The sequence below is a fragment of the Phoenix dactylifera genome, chromosome 1 (genome assembly GCF_051530095.1).
Source record: "Phoenix dactylifera cultivar Ajwa chromosome 1, Ajwa_hap1_PhDact_Kaust_v1.1, whole genome shotgun sequence".
Taxonomy (NCBI): domain Eukaryota; kingdom Viridiplantae; phylum Streptophyta; class Magnoliopsida; order Arecales; family Arecaceae; genus Phoenix; species Phoenix dactylifera.
In genome coordinates this window covers 7322072-7345143 of record NC_143190.1, presented here as the reverse complement: position 1 = coordinate 7345143, position 23072 = coordinate 7322072, and the positions used below count along the sequence as shown (strand labels likewise).

The following is a 23072-nucleotide window of genomic DNA, read 5'->3' as shown; positions in this document are numbered from 1 at the left end:
TCTCGGAGTTGGTAACCCTCGGTGGGAGTGCTGGACGATGGAGCGGCTGATGGAGTTGAAACCCTCGGTGCCCTTCACGGTGAGACGGGAAGCCATGGGGATCACCCGTCGTGGGATCGAAGCCCGGGTCTCCACCGGTTTCTTGAACCAGAACAGCTCTCTAACAATGGAGGCAACGATGTTGGGGCCTGACTGCCGGAGGAGAGACTCCATGCACTGTCGCCGCCAGGGGGCGAGAGGGGTTAGGAATTTATTTGGGCGGTGGGGGGGAGAGGGGTAAGAGATTTATTTGGGGGGTGGGGAAGGCTGTGGAATGGGCGGGGGAGACACTCCGGTGACGTTTTCTAAAGCATCGTCTCACTTCAGCCCAACGACACTTTTAGAAAGCGTCGTATTGTTTCACTTGGCTTCCGACACTTATAAGCGTCGTCTAATCCAAAATTTTCTCACGATGCTTATAAGCGTCGTCTAATCTAAAACCTTCCGATGCCATTGAGAAGCGTTGGCAAATTTTGGCGCAGTGACCAAATCGCCAACGTTTCTTCCTTGCATCGACAGAAAAAGGTCGGCAAAACCTTTTTTTGCTATAGTGGTATAGCTACATCTATGAATTCTTGCAACTACGCTTCAAACTCCATTTTCTTTTACTCTTCCCCGCTCCTAGCAATCTTACTTATTTGAAATAAAAACAAGAAGAGGCATATAAGCTTTGCGGCTCAGTAAGTAACCATGCACCATCTTACCGGATCAGGCATGAGTTTTTTCATGTTAATGTATCATTTAAGAAAAATAACAGATATTCCAAAATAAGCATTTCATAACACATATTTTAAAAACATGTCATGAAGCAAATCATGCATTTATAAGTCATTTAATTTCTACAAATATTGTTTTAAGTTTATTTTGCAAATAAATGCATAACTCTTTTTTTTCTGGCATTTAGCCATATCACAGTTTAAAACTTTGCTCATAGATTTACGTGCTGCTATGGTCACTATAATCCCGTGATAGGGTCGTCTTTATAATCGACAAGATTCATAATTCATATTCGCTACCAACTTTAACCCGTTGGTAGAAGGCTATTTTCGTTGGATGCTAGCTCGAGGATGTCGATTGGTCTCTATTTTTAGAGTCGATCATAGCTATATGAGAGCTCTTAAAATATTTCGTAATTTTTCATAAATCATACCTTAATAAGTAGGTTAAAAATGCTAAATGGCATATTAAAAGTTTAATATGCATAATTATGCGAAATATGCAATTTTTACTGAAGTATTTTAATCATATCACATATATCATTTCATGCAATTTTTCATAAATCATATGTAAATCATTTGCAACAAGAATTCTGTAAAGATGCTATTTGGCCAAAACAAGGATCTTTGTCAAATGCATGCTTGATCCTACATTTTAAGAAAGGATCCATCATGTCAAATATAATTTATAATTTTTCTACACTAAAAATTATTCAATAATTTTTAAAACTAATAAGGTTTGTGCCAGAGTCACTTACCTCTATTCGTCCAAAGATTCCTAAGTTCTCTTGGGCAACTCAACTATACCTATCAAAGCCATATAAAATTAATTACTTACTATTCATTTTATATAAAATAAATTATGTGGAAACGAGGATGGAAAAGCTCTGAGATGCAATCGATTGGAGAAGTTGGTGGTGGATTCATAGATAAGGAAGAGAATTAGTGGCTTCCGATCCCCCCATGGTGAATGAAGGGAGGCATGGAGTGAGAATTAGTGACTTCCGCTCTTCCCATGGTGAATAGAGGGAGGCATGGAGTGAGAAATTAGTGGTTCTCGCTCTCCCTATGGTGAGGGAAGGCGAGGTAGTCAACTAACCGAGTTGATCACATTCCCGTATCCTTCTCGAACTCCTCTGGAGCGAAGTATAGCCCACCCTTTTGATGAGAAATTATTATTATTATTATTATTTTGATTTTATTTTTGAGAAGGGAGTTTTGAAGGCCGACCCACTCTCCCCACATGTGGGCTCCCCTCCCTCTTCCTATTAAGCAGCGGACCACCACTTCCCTCAATCCCTCTCCCTCGACTGAGAGCGAGACCAGCGTATTGGAATTTTTTTTAAAACAAAAACAAGTGAAGGCTAGTTTATAGTCCCACATGGAGTAATAACACACGTCTTGATTGATTTAGTAGGCTGGCCCACACGGGAGAAAAGGACTTCGTCCAACAACTCGGCCCATTCCTTCATATCTTCAATTGTGGATTTTTTGACCGTCCGTGCATCGTTGATCTTCGTGGGCGATGGAATCGTGACCGGTAAGGCAGGCCCACCCTGTATGGTCCCGTTTGCTTTAAATGCATTCATCCCAGCCGGCTCGCTACAGCTAGGTGACTTTTTTGATGAGAGCCTCCTTTGTGCTGCCTTCCTCATAGAAGCCGCTGGGTTGACCCCGAAGGATCTCGGGGAGAATGGGGGAGAAAAGGACCCAACTCGGATCTCGGGGAGAATGGGGGAGAAAAAGACCCAACTCGGATCTCGGGGAGAATGGAAAAGGACTTCGCCGATTGGCGAAGTCCTTTTCTCCCCGAGAAGTCCCGTGTGCAGCCATCTCATGAGGCTATCCTTGTGATCAAAATCGTCAGCGCTAAGTACATATATCACAAAGTTTCTATAAATCTACCACCATGTCAGAGCTTTTCCATCCTCGTTTCCAACTAGAGCTTAGGGAGTTTCGCCATGTTCGGCAGAATGAAACATGAGAGTAAATACACTAACATGGCGGCCCTTGGTCTGCGCACTGTGCCAAATGATCAAGAACTGGTGGAGCGCTTGCACCACCACGTCGCTGGCCGCACACCCTCTTTTGGAGCCATCAATGAAGAAATTGACGCCTACAGTTCCCGACCTGACCAACTCCCAAGTTTGTTCCCTCATGCACTACCTCTACCTTTCTGTCCATTCTTTCATTCATTCAATCGATTTATTCATGCATCTGTCATCACAAAGTATAGATTGGATTTAGAATAACTCTTCACGTATTTCCGTTAACCAGCTTGATATGACTTTGGCTTGCAGATGTCAGTAGGAATGGCTCGTGCTACTACACAGACCTGAGACCTCGAAGTCGGCGTACTCTTGATGGCAGTGGCTTTTGGAAAGCTAAGGATAAAAGGCCCATTCTTGAGGATGGCGGGACCGTCATTGGGTATAAGCAATATTTCAGATTTTATGAAGGACCAAGTCACTCGAACTCGAACTCCACGAAATGGGTTATGACAGAGTACACTCTTCCTCCTGATACAAGCCATGGTACTCGTGTAAGTACGTTACCCCATGAACCAAACTTACACAGCTAAATGCCTTCATTAGATACACGAACCAAACCTATAAAGCTCTATCTGTAGCTAATTATAATTTACGATTGATCATATTTTCTCTTGGCTTTTTGTCCCATTCTTTTTTGTTCACGGGTGCAGAAAGCCCTCTGTGTAATCCGTATGACAGCAGGGAACCAAGAGAACGAGATAGATCAGGCCAGCACTTCGGATGCGGAAAACCAACTGCTTCCAAATTATCCAAATTTTCCTGACATCCTTATGAGATTAAGCGCTGATTTGGGTGTGGACTACGAATTGCCTCCTCTTGAATTCAAAGACATGGATTGGCCTCCTTTTTGATACAAAGGGTCTTTACAGATGACCTAGTCACCTAGATGTCCCATATCGGATTGCATTTATATTCTGCTTTACATTTTAATTTTGTGCCCTGGTAGTCTGGTATGTACAAGATTACTTTATCAGTAAGAACGTGAGTTTTCCAAAAATAAGTTTGCTTTCTATTCCATGTTGGGTATTATATGTACTTCTTCCCTCCGTCTGCCCAATCCTCTGCTACTAATGAAGGATGGATATAAATATTGGCCATTCGCTTAAATACCACAAGATTTTGCCAGCCTTCATGGTGGACAATTAGCTGACATGTTAAAGCTACAAACTAGCTAATAACATGAAACTCTACCTTTTTGATCCAGAATTCATGGCTTTGTCGTGTAGTGGGTGATCATTATTCACTAGAATCACAATTATGCAGCAATTGTAACAACAATGATACAGCCAGTCAGGAATCACCCATTCAAGGCTTTTTGGTGTAGTGCGTGAATGCACTTGTTTTTTCGGTAGAGTTCCTATGCACTTGTTTAAGGGCTTAGTTTTGCAAGATGTTTGCAGGTCGAGGAGATTTTTGGAAAAGGTGTTAGGCCATTCAGAATCAATGGATTAACGTTCTCATATTGATCTCTAAGAGATCATAAGCAATACAGAGCATCTTGGGGCAAAAAGCTAGTCTGGATGTACCTTTGGGATAAATACTCAATTCCTTGTTTGGTTAAGTACAACAATAGAAATAGCTATAGGTTGTACTTGTTACGCCCCGATCCGGCTCGTGACACGGCCATCCTATTGCAAGCCTTTGCCCACAATAATACGAAGCCACATTAGCAATTTATACAAAATGTCATTTCATTCATAGAATGTTTTCAATACGAGCTCTACAAATTTGAACATTTTGAAATTACAATTTTTCCTAACCCATGAAGTACATCGAGCTCCCTGCTCCTAGCAATCTTATTTATCTGTAAGAAAATAAATTGAGTGATGTGAGCTATGCGGCTCTGTAAGTAACCATGTACAATCATACCGGATCAAACATAATGTTCCCCATGCCATAATTTGTAGCATCAGCTATCCTAATGGATATGTGTTACTAATCACAGGTCACCTGGTAAATCTTACAAACAGCAATAAACACTAATGCCTCCCTTGGTAACTTCTAAAGCATTGTCATATCTTAGAAATGCTGAAGATATCAACTGTCAAATCTGAGAAGAAAAGAATCCTCTCATCCACTCCAGACAGCTCCTCCCATTTACTCCAGAGGGCACTGTTTTTTGTATATAACTACCATCAAAATTTCTTTGATTCGAAGAATAGCTCATTCAGATCAACCACAGCGATGGTGAGAGATTTTAGACATTCATTCGGAATTAATCATGTCTGCTGCAAATGGTTAGAAGAAAGAAACAAAACTGTCTCACCACCGAAACATCAAAAAAGAACCGCATTTTATTTCCTCTGCTCCCAAAGCAGCACTTGTGTATGTATATGGTAGTCATTGACTTTTGACATACTAAACTCTTTTTAACAATGATAGGCTCTTCGTGGTCACCTCATGCACTTAGTTTAGTCATCTATCAGACAACCCCCTAAGGAAGATCACATACAGAGAACAAAGAATCCTAATTATTCAACTTTTCACAACATTATGGCAATTGGAAGGATCAATACTGGAAAATGCATTCAAATCCTTTTAAATTTAATTCCAAAACAATTGCATTCATAACTGATGAGGCGGTGTCCAACATAAATTCTAAATTGCTAAAGAAAACAAAACAAAAAAAAAAGTTGTGACATGTTTAACTGTGATTTGCCCTATGCCGTATTTAATTTCATGTTTAAAACCATAGAGCTTAGTTTATCTTGATCATTTTGATTCAAATCTCCTTTGGTCATAAGCCAACAAAACATACATCTCTTCCACAAGTTTGCCTATTTCCGCAACCTGCTTGGTTGGCCCTCTTTACCTTGTGCCCTGAAGTGGAAAAGAACCAGCTAATAGTGATGCTCTAATTTTATATAACCTTTGGGATAATATGGGTGTGAGAACTCGTACGGGTGTATGTTTAGTCTCACATCCGTTATTCACTGGGTAGATCTTGGGTACTTATACAGGATCAAGTAATCCAAATAATACCTTCCGGCTAGCCATTTTGGGTGAGGTCCTAAGTTGTTACAAATGGTATCAGAGCGGACCCGGCCCATAACCTATGTGGACTAGGAGACACTATAGCATAGATCTATTGGGGCTGACCACGGGCCGATCGTGGTGTTTGTGAATAGATTTGAATGGATTTAAACCCTTAGCTTGACTAGGACGTCAGGGCTAGAATGGGAGAAGATTGGGAGGACTCGTGCGGGCTTGTGTTTAATCCCACATTGATTATTCGCTGGGCAGATCTTGAGTACTTATACAGGATCAAGGAACCCGAATAATACTTTCCGGCTAGCCATTTTGGATAAAATCCTGAGTTGTTACAATGGGATTTGCCATGCTGCAACAAGAATCCTCATAATGCTTGCATTATCTCATCTGCAGAATAAAACATTGATCCTCTCTCTGTTAATAGTACGTATATGATCTACGAGGAACTTCGTGAGATAGAGATGGGCACTGGGCCGGGCCGTGGGCACGAAGCGGGCCGTGCTTGGCACGGCCCGCCAGCTACAGTGCCGGGCCGTGCCTGGCACGGCCCCTTTGAGAGGGCCGTGCTGGGCTAGAGGGTCCTGGCCAGCGGGCCGCGCCTGGCACGGCCCGCTTCGGGCCTGGGCCGGCACGGCCCGGTCTAGGCCCGCGGGCCAAGCACGGCACGGCCCGCGGGCCAGCACGGCACGGCCCGCGGGCCAGCACGGCACGGCCCATAAGGGCCTGGGCCGGGCTGGCACGCGGGCCTGGCACGGTCCGGGCCTGGGCCCAGCTCGGCCCGATAAAAATTAATGCTTCATAAATTTTTTTAATAAATTAATAAATATTGAACACTAAGAATTTATGATTTATGAATATAAAGCCACCTTAATGGTGGGGGGTTTGGCATAGACCCCTAGCAGTTTATTAATTTAAATCAAAATGGTACATGAAGGGAGGTTTGGACCTTGGTCTGACCTCTAGAATACAATAAGAAACTAAGAAAGGGCCGAGGTTTGGACCTTGGTCGGACCTCCAGAATACAATAAAAATGTACAATTATAAAAAATTAAGAAATCTTACTAATCATCAGTGATTCAGTGAATCAGTATTCACTCTTCAGTCTTCAGTCTTCAGTCTTCAGTAGTGTTTGTATCATCATCATCAGAGGATGTTGTATTATGTCCACCTTTATCTTGAAGTCTTGCCTCAGCATCCAGCCAATCCTTGAAGCAGAGAAGCATCTCCACCGTTTCGCCCGTCATCCTACTTTTCTTTTCGTCAAGAACACGCCGACCTGCACTAAAAGCGGATTCCGATGCTACCGTGGACATCGGCACAGCTAAAATATCGCGTGCAATTGCAGACATAACAGGATATTGATTTCTAACACTCTTCCACCAAGATAATACATCTAGATTCTCTATTTGATTTTCATCATATGCAGAATGAAGATCATTTCGTAAATAAAATTCTAGTTCACTACTTAAAGATGAAGAAGATGAAGAGGAACTTGAAGCATGTGTGTGTCTTCTCTGTGCAATGAATGAAAAAATAGATGACGAACGAGAACTACTAGAAGGAGAAATAGAGGTTTGTATTTGTGTTCTAGATCCACGAATTTTTTCATCATATATAGCATAAATATCATAAAGAAGTTTTTTTACCTCATCTTTAGCAGATTCAGCATCTTGATTCATATTTTTAGAGTATGCATCAAGTAAAATTAGCACGCCATTTAATTTAACTCTAGGATCAAATACAGCAGCTAAGTTATGCATAGGACATATCCTGTCCCAATACTCATTCCATTTAGATTCCATTAGGTCAATAATAGGCATTAAAACATCATCATATCTATGTTCTGCAAATTTTTGACTAATTATATATGCTTGTTGTAAAAATGAACATGAAGTAGGGTAATAAATACCAGAAAGAACATTGGTAGCATTATAAAAACTAAGCAAAAAATCTTCCAAAATTTTTCCTTTATTCCAATCAGTTTCAGTCAATGTAAATCCTAATCCACGATCATTAATATATGCACTTAATAAATTTTTATATGGGTATGCATCATGTATCATGCTATATGTGGAGTTCCAACGAGTAATTACATCAAGTTTAAATTTTTTAAAATGTTTACCATGATTTATGCATAATTCCTTAAATTCTTGAAGTCTTGATCTAGAAGCATGAATAAAAGAAACTGCATTTCTAATTTTTGAAATCACATCTTGAATCATGCCCATGCCAGCTTAAACAGAAAGATTTAAGATATGACATGCACATCTAATATGCAGTAAATTTCCATCTAATATGGGATGCAATGAGTCTTTTAATAATACAACAGCAGAATTATTATTAGATGCATTATCAAAAGTAATAGACATAATTTTATCATTAATATTATATGAACATGCAGTTTGATAAATTATATTTGAAATTTGTTGCCCAGAATGTGAAAAATCAAAAGCACGAAAAGCAAGAATACGTTTATTTAATTGCCAATCATTATCAATATAATGAGCAGTAATGGCAATAAAACAATTACTACCTACAGATGCTGACCAAATATCAGAAGTTAATGAAATTTTTACATTTAAAGTAGAAAGTGTTTCAATTAAATTTTGTTTCATTGCTAAAAAATTGGTCATAGCTACTCTTCTAAATGTACGCCTACTAGTTCTTTTGTAAGCAGGTTGTAGGTTTAATTGAACATATTCTTCAAAATTAAAAGATTCACATAAACTAAAAGGTAATTCATCCTTAACTATCCATTTTACAAGTGCTTTTCTTTGATTTTCATGATTATATGCAAAATTACCTACAAGTAATCCCCCTTGTATATTAAGGGTACTTTGAGTTTGAGCATGAGAATCATGCATCCTATGACTCTCTTGATGTCTTTTTAAATGCCCTGTTCCCCCACTACTACTACAACTATAAAGTTTGGCACATTTTTTACATTTAGCTTTCCAGACTCCCTCAACCATAACTCTATCAAATTCATTCCATACAGTACTAGTCCTCTTACGAGAAGAGGTTTGACCTTCACTCGGTTCACCAGTTCTAGAGGAACTAGGAACAGGGGGTTGGGGATTAGTTTCTTCTCCCTCAGAAACAGGAATGCCAAACTGACTTTCCTCAAAAGATGACATATCTATGATTAATTCAAAAAATAAAAACTAACCGCAAGGAGGAATTGAGTAGAGGGTCGGAGGGCAGAGGCAGAGCCGAGATTCCGAGCTTCCTCTTGTGCTCTCAACAGAAGCGACCTTCTCTTCTCAACAGGAACCTCCTCTTGTGTAGCACTTGAACAAACTAAAAATTAAATTGCTAGAAGAGCACTTTAGAAGAGAGAAATAATAGCAGTAGAGAAGGAGAGAATGAGAGGTTTGGTGTGGTGAGAATGAGGGAGGAATGGGCTATTTATAGAAGCCCAAAAAATTTTTTTTCCCAAAATACCCCTCAATTCAGCCGTTATTGGACTGTTGGGAGGGGTAAAAGGGTCATTTTCACGAAAATAGCCGTTGGAAACGGCTATTTTCCTCCCCCCTCTCCAGACGGGCCGTGCCTGGCACGGCCCGTCTGGAGCCGTTACGGGCCGTGCCAGGCACGGCCCGTTTGGAGACGTTGCGGGCCGTGCCTGGCACGGCCCGTTTGCGCCCGTTACGGGCCGTGCCTGGCACGGCCCGTGGCGTGCCGTGCCCGGCCCGGCCCACCAATAGAGGGGCCTGGGGCCGGGCCGGGCTGGCCTTCCGTGCTGGACGGGCCGTGCCAGGCACGGCCCGTTTAGTCTTTGGGCCCGGGGGGCCTGGGCCGGGCCGGCCCGGCACGGCCCGTTGCCCACCTCTATCGTGAGATAAGATGAGGAGTAAATTGCCCCACTCAGAATGTTCTAAACCGTGATTGCTTCCCTTTCGGTGCCAAGTTGAGAAATAGCATTTAAATTAACAATCCTCGTAGAAAATTTTTATCACATATGGGGCAGATACTTGCTGCTTGGTGCAAATTCCAGACCGCAGACCTCATGGAACATGGCATTAGAAAGTGACTTTAAATGGAGGAAAAGTATGACATCAACTTTAGGCAATGAAAGCGCACCATGCACTCAGCCGACGGTCAGAAATGTGTGCAACTTAGGGCTCATTTGGTTCGTGGAAAAAGAAGGGAAGAAAGTGTGGTCAACAAAAAAGTAATGAGATGCCTCTTGTTTGGTTGGAGTTTTCAAGGAGAGAGATGAAAAAGTTATTCCCATGAGAATATGATTTCCACATTTCATGAGAAAGCCTTTTCCATGAGAAACATGGAAAAGTTATTTTTCCATGAGCCAGGAATCACTCCATTTCTATTTTTTCCAAAAAGACTCTTCAGCATTAAAGAGGCATTAAAGACCTAATTTTTATTAAGGGTATAATAGGAATTACACATAACTTTTCTAAGAAAGTGGATGGTCAACCAAACATAAGCACTCTGTAAATCTGTCACTTTTCCATGGTCAACCAAATATGCCAAAAGTATTTTTCCAAGCATCCTCTTCCTAGGAATCTGCTTCCCAGGAATTATATTCATAGGAGGAAAAATGCTTCATGTGAACCAAACGAGCCCTTAAAGGTACCAAAGATTCTATGAGAGGATTCCTCAAACATTTTTATTAGTTACCGAAAGCCAAGTGCCAAGGCCAATTTGGACCATCCTCAAGTTCCTTAGAAATTATGCCCCGAATTTGCGCTCTCCAAATGTTGGGCTGAATACATGCTGGACTAAGGATGGACAAATTATCTAGTAACTAGGTTGGATCTTGAGACAACCTTGGGCCGAGCCCGTCGATATGCATCACTAGAAATGTGTTGATCCCATCCACCTGCAACTCTAGAAGGGATGATAAAAATTTTGACAATCAAGTCTGTATGGGCTACACATAGACTGAGTATGTGCCATTGAGCAGATTTAGATCAGTTGATATCACCCATGAATTGGGTTCTCCCTGCATCACTCTTGACATTAGGATTTATTTGGAAACTAGTTAAAAATACCTTTGCTTCCCTCAGAAGAGTTGGTCAGCACATCAAGGTGTTATTTGAAGATTATTGGAATCACCACTTGTCCTAAAAACTTAAGTCGATAGGATGAGATAGATTTATTTAAATATTTTAATTTTCTTACGAAGAGCATGATGGGTGGAAAAAGAGGTGAAAAACGCATTCTTAGTTATCAACCAATCCAGAAATCTACAGTCAAAAAGAAAAAAAGAACATCGACAAATAAAACAATTGCTAATGCTGCACAGAACCAGGCCACAAGTCTTTAGATAAAGCTAAACATTATCTGTCATCACAATAGTCTAAAGGTCACCCGCTTCCCCAGATTAAAAAATTATTCGGAATTCGAGGCTGGTGGAAAGTTGGAATTCTTTTTCTACAGAATGAAAAATTGAAAGAAATTTATTAGAGAGAGACAGAGAGATGGGTAAGGGGTGGGGGCGGCGGTATCCGGACCCCATCGATCGCTCGGAGCTCCAAGGGAGCGAGCTCGCCGAGCTTCCAGGGGATTAATTTACGGGCCGGGTCGCGGCCTCGGGGGATCGATCAGCGCCGGAATTAGGTTTACGAACTCGGCTTCCTCCTCGGTTCTCCGTCGGCTGGGTTGCAGCGGTTGGGGTCGTTAGGGTTTTGCTTCGATCCCAAGGATTGGAGGGGGTTGGTGGTTTGGATTGTTTCGGGTGGTCGGATTCTTGGGTGCTTTGTTCGTTCTTGAAAGACTTCAACTCGGATCTGATCGGATTAGATTCAGGTTTTGTTCTGGGTTTCGTGTGGTTGGTTTGGGATCTGGGTTTGTATTTCCGAGAGGTATCGAGGTTTTGTTGGTCTGATTGTGTGGTGGCGGTGGTGGTGAGGTGATGACGGTGGTGGATGGGGAGTAGAAAAGTGGGGGCTGGTTTGGAAGATGTTAAGGAGGCGGCGAGAGGTGTTTGCGATCTCGAGTAAATCGGCCTGACACCTGTTTGTAGTAGCAATCTATGTACCAATATAATCTCCCCAAACAACCATCCTTCCTAATATCTATGAAAGCCACATCAAACAAGGATAAAGGGATTGTGAATCAAATGAATATGGGTGAACGCGAGATTTGAGTGGATTACCTGGAGGTCGATCAATCCGAAAACACCTGAGGTCTTCTTCTATGAGGAATTCCCCGGGAGAAGGCAGACTATTAGCACGACAAAAGAGGCAGACCAGTATCTCTTGATCAGTAGGCTTGAAGTGAAAGCCGAGGTGAAGGCGGCTCTCCATCTTTGCCTTCTTTTCTGCAAATTCTGGAGCTCTTGATGGACAGAAGGCGAGGAGGAGGAAGGTAAGGCTTTGATGCGATACCAGTGGGAAAGAGAGAAGAGAGAGAGAGAGAACAAAGAATCTTTCTCTAAGTAAGTAAGAGAAGGAGAGAGATGATCTACGGGTGGGGTCTGGGTCAGGGGACCGCGAGCAGTGGCCGATCCCAACAGGCAGCCTGCGGCAAAAATCACCCACAAAAGCCACTGAGGTGGTAGCACGGTGGAAACGTAACTTTAATTTCACCGTAGTGGCCCAGATTCGAAACGCACGGACGTCGATTTAATGTAAAAACCGAATGCTCCCGTCTGGCTCATCCGGTAGAGTTGCTATCTGATCTGCCGGTATCGAGATGGCATTGGGGTGACGTACTCACACATAGGTGTTGAGCCTATGAGTCGGGGAGAGTACACGGAAATCACAACAGATGTTCGTGTTGAAATTACAACTTGTCCTAAAAGCTTAAGCTAATAGGAAGAAGTAGATTTATTTATATATTTATATTTTTTTATATTGAAATTATTATTTGTTCCAAAAGCTTAAGCTAATAGGATGAGACAAATTTATTTATATATTTATATTTTGTTACGGTTCGGAAAGCCCGTTGATTAGAAGAAAGAATTTGTGAAGAGTTGTATATCTGGATTGGGTTCGGACAGATTTTACCGTTACCTATACCCACATCGGATCCGCTGCAAATCAAATAAAACCTACCCTATTAGAGTTGGGTCATGTTGGGGACCAATGGGCGGAGTCCATTGCGAACCAATTTTAGTGATGGAATTGGGCCAGCCCAAGAGCCTAATTCTACATTGCTTGGGTACAGGTCAGCATGGTCTGGCCCATTTTCATCCCCGTTCATTTTTAGGGTTTAAGTTGGAAAATTAGAAGAAGAAAAAAACTCAAAAACCAACCACTTGTAGGGAGTTGGCATGGAAGGTTTGCCTACAACCTCCTCAAGCGGAGGCAGTGTAATCCATCGCAAACGAGGTCGTTTGGCGTATTCTCTCTAGCGAGTGGCAGAAGGAGCACGATTTTTAGTGCTATCACAGCGCAATTTATTGGCGCAGGGAAGCGCAACGCATGCGTCAAGAAGTAATCTTAGGATGAGTCCTTAACCAGCTCGGTGGAACTCAACTCTTAAAGAAAGAGAGAAAAATTTCATTATACTTTAATAAGTTTTTGGATTGTCTCATGCTTCACATGAAAAAAATCTTGAATTAAATCTCTAAAAAATATCCAACAAAGTTGTAGAAAACAAAGAAGGTTAATAGGCATTCTCAAGATAATATATGGTCCACATGGTTGATTCAATATGTTGATATATATTAAATAAGTCCGTAATATTAAAAGATGCATATCCATTTTCTGTATTTCAAAAATTTTTATAGAGTTTTAGTAATATTAAAAAAATGCCCCCGACCTTAACCAAGAAGCTAATATAAGTGTGGTAAATATTGGGGAAAAAAAATGACGATGACGAAAATTTTTACCTATTTGCTTTCTTTTGCCAACTATTAGGCTTTCTGAGATGTCAATTCTGTATGGAGGCTATCTAACATGAGGGCTTAAGATTCGCCATATTAGCTAGTATCGTGCCATATCGAATATACCATACTGATACCGAATCCGTATGCAGTCTTGTACCGTATCAATATTCGATATATTAAGCTATTTCATATCATACTACCTACTGACACTACAATGTAATGGTACTAAGACGACAATTCTTATGGGGGTCAATTTTTGCTCACAAGAACTACAAAATCCATTATGTTATGGGCTTTTAGCTCTTCCACAAGATCTGTATCCTCTTCCATCTTCACTAAATTTTGGCGTTTCTGATTACATTTTGGGTGCAGACCTGTGAATCAGCAGCGTTAACTGCGGAAAGCTGGTGAAGTTACTGTGAGGGAGACAACCTTGAAGAATCTGGGCTCCACTAATTCCCAGTTTGGTACATTGCAATGTGCAATTAGTTGGGCCAGGTTTAGCAATTATTCGTGAGCTAATTAAAAGTAATGAAGCTACATTGGAAGAGATAGTACTGATCACATGCTAATTAACACGGCTCAGTCCACCCAGGATGGGTACCAAACACAGCGGGGTCAGCGGATTTTCGAGTTATCGGTGATGTATGCTGAGTTCAGAGCCGCTTGAGAGGGCATCTCCTTTGTCGGATACTGGGTACGGATCGGCTCATTCTTGAGGGTGACTTGGCTACGGTGATCGATTGGATCCGGAGTTGGGGTCGTGCTCGCGAGGGTAGGTCGTTGCTCCTCGACATTCGCAGACTACGGCATGAGTATAGCTCCCTTCAGGCCATGCACACCTATCGGGAAGCTAAGTAACAACGGATTGGGTTGCCTCCTATGCGGCCTACCACTCCTGAGACTTCGTTTGGCTGGAGCGTGCCAGAGTGCCACGTTCTTTATCTGCTTTGTTGTTTTCTGATTTTATTGGCTGCATTCACATTCGTATAGTGTGAACTACCGTTGTACCAAAAAAGAAAAAAGAAAAATACGGTGGCCGGTAGAGACTCGGCCAAACAACTTCCACATCTTCAGGTAAACATGGCACTGATCGTTAACAGATGATATCTTTTCTCACCACAGAAACTCTTCACCAACAGCCATTTGAAAGCCTACAAAGTATGATTAGATTTATAATGATGGAAACCTGACCCTACAATCCTGGGCATAAAAGCATACATTTTAGAAACTATTGTAGCTGCAACAAAAATATCATTTTTCAAGTTCAACGATCAGCAACATTTATCTAGATGAGACAAGAAAAAAATAATCATTTATCTTATTGGGACAAGGAAAAAATATTTTTTATATGAGAGCAATAAAAAATAAATTATATTATATTTATAAAGTGTATAACTTATTTAATAAAAAAAATATACTTTATTATGTAAATATAAAAATTTATGCGGTGAGCGTGGATCGAACACGCGACCTTCAGATCTTCAGTCTGACGCTCTCCCAACTGAGCTATCCCCGCAGATGTAAACCTTTCAACTGAGGACCTATTAATAATATATTCAGAGGCTAAAAGTGGAATAATATGTAATTGGGATAGGTACGGGCAATGTAATGCACATAAAGGCATGATTCGTCGCCAGGAGCTACTCCATCGCAAGCCAAAGCTTGTGCGTCCGAACCTAAAATTTAAACCATAGGACTTCCACAATAATGGTTGCACCAACGACCGAAGCAGAAGAAACCAGGATATGTAACACAAAATTCATCTCGTTACGTGGCTAGTCACTCAAGTAGTATCATGTAGATTTAGAAAGAGAGCTGCCTACGGCTCTTCACAATATTTTGTTTTTAAATTATTATTAAATATGTCCGTACTTGAGTACCGTGAGGCGTCCGTCTTTAAATAATAATAATAATAATAGTAAAAATAGTAAAAAAAAAAAGAGTGATCCTGCAGTGGAGCTCATTTTACTTTGGCCCTGTTTGGAGGAGCTGTGGGCAGTAGAGCTGTTGAAAGTAGAGCTGTCTGAAGTAGAGCTGTTATAAAAAGCTATTTGATGTTTGGTAAATACATTTGTAAAGTGTTGTTGCACTTTAACATATGTTTGGGTAAACAAACTGAGAAAGTACTTTGGTATGACAAAATTACCATAAAAGACATTGCATAGTATTATACAACAGAACATAATAAAACATAATATATATTAATACATAAATTTATGATATAGTATAATATTATTGTAATATAAAATAATATTATTATAATATAGCATAATAGTAATATAATTATTAGAGTAAATTAATTTTTGATAATATAACATAATATTAAATTATTTAACATAATATATTAATGTATTATGATATAATGTAATATATATATAGTATAATACAATAATAAAGGTATACAATATTATAATTATTAGAAAAAAAATAATTTTCCACAATATAACATAATATTAAATTATTTAAAATAACATATTAATGTATTATGATATAACGTATTATGATATTATATTTATAGTATAATACAATAATAAAGGTATAAAATATTATAATTATTAGTATAAATTAATTTTTCATAATATAACATAATATTAAATTATTTAAAATAACATATTAATGTATTATGATGTAATGTAATGTAATGTAATATTTATAGTATAATACAATAATAAAGATATAAAATATTATAATTATTAGTATAAATAAATTTTTCATAATATAACATAATATTAAATTATTTAACATAACATATTAATGTATTATGATATAACATATTATAATATTATATTTATAGTATAATACAATAATAAAGGTATAAAATATTATAATTATTAGTATAAATTAATTTTTCATAATATAACATAATATTAAATTATTTAAAATAACATATTAATGTATTATGATGTAATGTCATATAATATTATATTTATAGTATAATACAATAATAAAGATATAAAATATTTTAATTATTAGTGTATATTAATTTTTCATCCTCCGAATGACCATTTATCTCTCTATCAATTTTTCTTGCGGAAGGGAGTCTGACGGCTAGGGTTCTTGGCTCCAGCAGATTTTTAGGTTTATAAAAGAACAAATTATGTTATTATTATATTTTAATGTGGGCATTTTGGTTAAAAATACAGCTTTCCGACAAAGCTGAAAACAGCATTTTCGAAAAGTTCCAAATTGGAGCTTCTCCCCAAAAACTGTTTTCAGCTTCCCGCAAAAGCTGAAACAGCTTTTTGAAAATTTTACCAAACACCATTTTTTATCTAAAAATACTTTTGGAGGGCTAGAAAGTGCTTTATGGCCCTTCAAAAGCTCCCCCAAACAAGACCTTAGTGGGGATGGTCCTCTTGTAAGTTCTGGGCCCACCACAACCCACTTTATTCCACCTACCAATCGTATTACTGGTGATCTTCTATAATGGAGAGTAATGATCCACAAATCAACAAATATAATGGGCTTCCAAAAATCTTTGTTTTGCCGAGGTTTGGAAATTTAGCCAGCTACAATGGCAAACTACAATGGTGATCTTATCCCAAGAAGAAATGGGAGGGACCAAATCTAATCCCAAAAAGATCCAAAAAGAGATCGGACATAACCAAAACAGGGCAATGTAAAGAAACACTAGGATTTGGATGAGTGAAGAGATAGGAGGAGCCAATGCAAGATTATGCAATGGGGGCAAAAACAAAGAGATGCCGCTGCTGCTGTTTTAGTCGATGGGCAACATCACCTGCAACAGATTCTCTTGCTTATCCATTACACAAAATTATGGGAAGATTTAACTCAACCAGAAAGCACGTAAAAGATGAAAGCTGGGGCAAATTACTAGACCAACAAATGAATCGTGAGTGAGGTTAAAGGGAAAAGGTCTCTTCTTTAATTAGAATTTTGGGCGCAAAATGCTCACCTGAAGCCCACAGGAGGACGGGTGGGATGGAAGGAAGGGGGATAAAATCCTTTCCAAATTGATAAAAACAAAGGCCTCGAGCCGGCATCTGCCTCGCCTCTCTTGGCCACCGACCATGGATGGAGGAGTGAAGCAACCGAGGTTCGTGTTGAAATCATAACTTGTTCTAAAAGCTTAAGCTAATAGAATGAGGTAGATTTATTTATATATTTATATTTTTTATATTAAAATCATTATTTATTTCAAAAGCTTAAGCTAATAGAATAGGGTAGATTTATTTATATATTTATATTTTATTATAGTTCGGAAAGCTCGCTGATGGAAAATGATGGAGGCCTCTGGGGGAGGGGAGATTAGAGTTTTGGGGTTTGGGTGTTGGGATGGGGTCGTCATTGCCGCCGCTGCCGTCGCTTGGGGTGACGAGGGGCGGGAAGAGGAGATGCAGTTCTCTGCCATCTCGGAGTTTTACATCTTGTAGTCAAATAACGGAGTCCATTGGATGATGAATCTAATTAATTCTCTTGTTCCCAAAATTAATTAACTTCCTCAATTACAGTGATTTATTTACAGAAAAAGACCAAACTTCCATCGCTTAACACAACGCCTTTCCCATCATCATATTATCTTCAATACCGAATCCCGTCCGTCCAATCCCAGACCCCTGATCAGCGTTAATCTCATGATCCCTAGTTGAAAGTCAAGATGTAGATTTTGACGGTCCCGATCATCCAGCCCAAGCCGATGATCCCTGTGCCTTTTGCACCCCTTGTTAGAGGCAAAAAACAAGACAGAAGAATTCCTCCGTGATATTTTCTATTCCGGAATTGCACTAAGCTCTGCCGCAAATTTACGCCCAATGCCACGCCGCTTTTTATTTGGTTTCTTCCCTTCCTCCTCATCCGCCGCCCGAACCTCGCCGCCCGCCGCCGTGCCCTCTCCGGACCCGACGTTGAACACCAGCGGCGACACCGTCGCCCCTCGTCGGATCCGTTCCCCGGCGGGGGCCGCCTTCATGAGCGCGGAGCTCGCCCGGACGGCGAGCGCGGCCAGGTCCTCCGCGTGGAGCCGGTGCTTCAGCATTGTCCTCGGGAGGAGGAAGTAGAGGTTCCCCGGCCGGAGCTCCTCGCCGGCGCCGACGGCGGAGACGAATCCATCGATCTCCATCACGTCAGCGTCGCAGACGAAGCACGTGGGGTCCTTCTGGAGCACGTGCGAGACTCTCACCGAGCGATCGTACTCCCGGAGCTCGCCGTCCGTGAAGATCACCTTAGCCGTCGCCACCGTCGTCACCGCCGCCGCGACCGCCTCGCACGAGGTGCAGATCCCCATCGGCGCTCAGAGGAAATGATAATAATCGGCGATTTCCTCCCACCTCTTCGAATGGTTTCGGTTTGGCCCTCGAAGGAGAGGGAAAGATTTATATAGGGGGAAGCGATTTGTCGCCGAGCAAGCGAATGCCAGGCTGTAAGTTATTGAGGCCTGGGAGGACATGGGGAAAAGGGCTTTGATTTGGAAGAAATTACGGGGTCGGGGACTCAGCTCATGAACTAACAGTAACAATCCAATCAATCACAGTGCGGTTGTTTCCGCTGGAAAGACTATTTTGCCCTCGAGAATGGCGACGACACGGAGGGCGTCACCCATTGGAACTGTGCTAGTTTTGGAAACTAAGGCTCGTGTCGTCGCTGTGCAACCTCGAAGTGCTATAAGGCTATCGTGTCTCCTTCACGATTGGTTGCTCTCCCAGCCCTCAGACGGAAATCACGTGAACGTGCGTGCTTTGATGAAAACCATGCACTTATTACGTGCTCCATTTCAGGCCCGGAACGTTCATGTTTTAGCCACGTAGCTCATCGTCCCAGAGTCTTTTCAGCATAGCCTGTGGGGTAGCTGCACAAGTTCCCATCAACGGCCTATCTGCTTTGGGTGTAAATAAAGTTCTCTCCCTCTCTTTAAGTCTCCTTCTTACCTTCTTCAATCTGAATGCCCAAAGGGATGTATCCATTGACATGACTCTTGAAACGGTTCCTAGCTTTCTATAGTATATCTGAGATTATGGATTTAGTTCTTAGATATCTGGATTTGTGTGGTGAGTAATGATGGTAGTAACAGTGCTAGTAATGTGCTTTCTCAAGTATTTTGGAGTATATTAATGGTATCATATTGTTCATGTATTCAGTAATTCATGTTGTTTCTGATAAAAAAAACTACTAACTGAAATTAAAGTATATGGTTTCTGTTCATTTCAAGCACCAAACTAAACTAAGCCAAGCGGTTCTTGAATTAGGTTGGGCTTTTTGATCATTCCACGCTCGCAAGTAAAAGCTAGAAACCGCGAGTGAGGTGACCTCACCGGAATTTAACTCACCCCTGCCCCTAAGGAAACGATCAGGGGCGTAACAGTAATTTTGGACGGACAAGGGAAACGTGTCGAGATCGTGGGTCCGACAGAGCTTCGTCGCACGACTGGAGCTCGCCACGTGGGGAGGGCACCTCGGGAGGCAGACCAGAGACAAAGAGGCTTGGGGACTCGAGGGGTGTAGGGCGGTGAAGCGCACCGCCACGTGGGTTCTGGTGCTCCTCATGTTATTTAATTCTCCGCTTGTCGAGCCCAATGGGCGCTGCCCAGCGAATCGTCGCGTGATTATTCCGACACCCTTCTAAATCCCATGAACCTTCCTGTTGCCACGTGATAACGGGCAATATAATATAATCCGTGGAGATCTAAGCTTGTCCAGGTTTATCTTGAGGCATCGTTGAACGCCGCTCCCATAGTTAGAATAAGCATCAAACCTAGTTTGGTGCACCCAAATGGTTTCATTAGGGACTTTTTATGTCCCGGCAATCCAGCAGAAACCTAATCCGAGTACATGATGCATCACCGCATAGCATACCAAGGCATTTATTTATTAAGGAGATTAGGTGTTTGTTCGCTATTTATGTTGCTAATTTAATAAAATAATCTATTTGAACTAATTTGATCGACGATGATTTAGGTAAGTAATAATAAAGATTTTATTAGATAGATCTGGTCTACCAGCTTAGCTGCAAACTAGGGACACTAGTCCAAAAGATTTCTCCAGCGTGCCGAACCATATGGGAGGCAACCCAGTTTGCAGCTCTGTGCATCTTCCGGTATACGTGTACTGCCTGAAAAGAAGCTAAACTCTTGACCAAACTGCAAGTTTCACGAATCAATAAGTGACCATCTCCGTATCGATCAGCTTCTCGTATTCAATCGATCACCGTAGTGGAGTCTCCCTCGAGACATATCCACTATTTTGACCGGTTCAATCTTTGGCACTTTCAAAAAAACAAGTCATACTGTGATTTCTACAACAGTCAATGATAGATTTGGTGGAGAGCCGTCGTAACAGGAAAATGCTGTCATTGAATGCTTGATCTGCAGTCCACCTGATCGTTATGGTGTGCCCCTTCAATCAGATGGGCCCACAGTGTCTGAGCTCTGTTTTGGACGGTCTTGGACAGGGCCCCTTGGATGCTACCGCTGGGGTTATGGCTGCTGTTGTTTTTAGGGCATGAGGACCGCAAGACAGCTGGAAAGCCGGTAGTGGGGGAGGAGGTAAAAAACCATGTGATTTTTGTGGTTCGCATGAGATGCGGGAAGAGAAGAGGCCAATCACTACCATGATATTCCTCTGCTTTTGATCATTACCTTTAAATTCTTTAAATAAAAGCTATCTCTAACAAGAAAAAAAAGGTGGCCGATCTCGACTCTTTTGCAAGGTAAGGAAGCATGATTGAGTGCTTTTTATTTTTATTTTTTTTTCTTTATTGTGTGTGGCAATGCACTAGCTTATGAGAGAGATTGTTTGGTGTTTATCTCGTTTCTCAATTATAGACCAAAATAATGGTGTGAGATAACTTTATGCACACCTCAACACGGCTTCCATCATTGCTGTGAGAGTGGTGGGTCATCTTTGTAGTGGTAGCCTTGTTCATATGCATATATAGCTGCCTTTGATTTTGTTGGTGCCAGAATTCAGGTCGGTCTCCACCTGAGGTACAGCAAGATCGGTCAAAATTGAGATAAAAAGCAGATCAACCAAGAAAATGCTGGGAATTCTCCATAGCGAATTCAAAAAGCTAGCATGACCTGCAAAAAAATCCACTTACAGGAAGGTTTTTGACGGAAGACCCTCTAATGCTTAAGTTAGTAGAGAAAGAGAGAAAATTAAAGCAATGAAAGTGCTCGGGAGAAAGAGGAAGTTTGAAAATGCTTGCCTGAGGGTCTCCCAAGTCACCCCTATCTATAAGATGGGGTGAGTGTCCGTTACCATATTCGATGGGAGACATAATAATTGCTTGGTAGCGGTTCCTCGCGATATATCTACGATGTTAATTACATTGATTGTGTATTTATGGGTGAGCTAAGTCGATCGTTGTCAAAACAATAATTGCAACACCTTAGATAACCTTTAGTGTTACTTCTAAGTTGGACTGACAATAATGGCAGATCGGCTAGACCGACCTGGATAGCACATCGTCCAATACTGAGATCATTAGGTCATTCACCTCAGTGATGACTAAGGACAAAAAGATCAGAGTAACTTGAGGTCAGAATAACCAATATTCTCTCCATCAAATTTATCGAGCATCCATCTCCTTTTAGTAAGTGCAAAATTGCACTATGGGATTGCTTTGGTAACTAACTTTCCCCTTCTCCGGTCTTCTCTCATATAGCTGGTAATTGTGAGTGCAATAATGAAAGCCCCACTAAGCAATTTAGGATGAGAGGAAATGCGTTATGCACCTAACTATTTCTCATCTTTTTTTTTTAAGTATGAATGGTTGTGATTGTTGCACATAAAAAAAAATATGTTCGCAAAACAGCGACCACGTCCTACTTATTCTAGGTTGGTATAGTTTTACCCGATTTCCCAAAGAGAATTGTGGCCGTATAAAAGAAAGCTACGTTAGTTACATGTTTTTTTTTTTTTTTTTTAAATAATAACAGGCGTTTCATACAATGTGGATACAAATACACCCAGTAGAATCGGCAAACAAAAGGTTTCGGAATACACCAGGCATCTCATCCTCTCCAACTCATAGGGCGCCTCCTGAGTGGCGTGCTACAAATACCGCCATCCAGTCCGCGGCCCCATTAGCCTTACGATATATATGCACAACTTGAAATGTGACAACCTTCCTCACCATCAACCAAATATTACGGAGCAAGAAATGAACCAAATATTACGGATCAAGAAATGAACTCCTCTATCACCGTATGGGCCCCATTAGCCGAATCCCCCTCTAAGAGGATAGAAGTCGCCTGCAGCACATGTCGCACATAACGCAAGCCCATTTAAGCCGTCCGTAACTCTGTGCCTGAAACTGATGTGTCGAAGAGCTGACACCTCCTGCTGCCACCACACTCGATGTCGGCCCCTGACGACATGTCTTGGTTTACGTCATATATAAATTATTGGATTTGTGCACGGTACTCTTTAAGGTCTGAAAGGAATGAATGTGTGTGGGGTCAAATTTTTGAATGTTCATATAGCGACCTGTATATAGACTTGGCTTAGATGCTAGGC

The 23072-nt window shown here is 41.1% G+C and overlaps 1 protein-coding gene, 1 long non-coding RNA gene and 1 other non-coding gene across 3 annotated transcripts; all 3 read right to left on the bottom strand.

The window, feature by feature from the left end:
• Window positions 1-4333: 4333 nt before the first annotated feature.
• LOC120104042 (uncharacterized) lies at window positions 4334-12376 on the bottom strand. The gene is made up of 2 exons (XR_015976946.1): window positions 11919-12376; window positions 4334-4610 (listed from the first exon to the last, which is right to left on the bottom strand). It is a non-coding gene; the product is annotated as an uncharacterized LOC120104042 (long non-coding RNA).
• A 2665-nt stretch (window positions 12377-15041) lies between these two features.
• Window positions 15042-15114, bottom strand: TRNAF-GAA (transfer RNA phenylalanine (anticodon GAA)). Its single transcript has one exon. It is a non-coding gene; the product is annotated as a tRNA-Phe (tRNA).
• A 2900-nt stretch (window positions 15115-18014) lies between these two features.
• LOC103724372 (uncharacterized) lies at window positions 18015-18901 on the bottom strand. The gene has a single exon (XM_008815604.5). The coding sequence runs from the start codon at window positions 18841-18843 to the stop codon at window positions 18328-18330; it is 516 nt and encodes a 171-aa protein (XP_008813826.3). The 5' UTR covers window positions 18844-18901; the 3' UTR covers window positions 18015-18327.
• Window positions 18902-23072: the final 4171 nt, after the last annotated feature.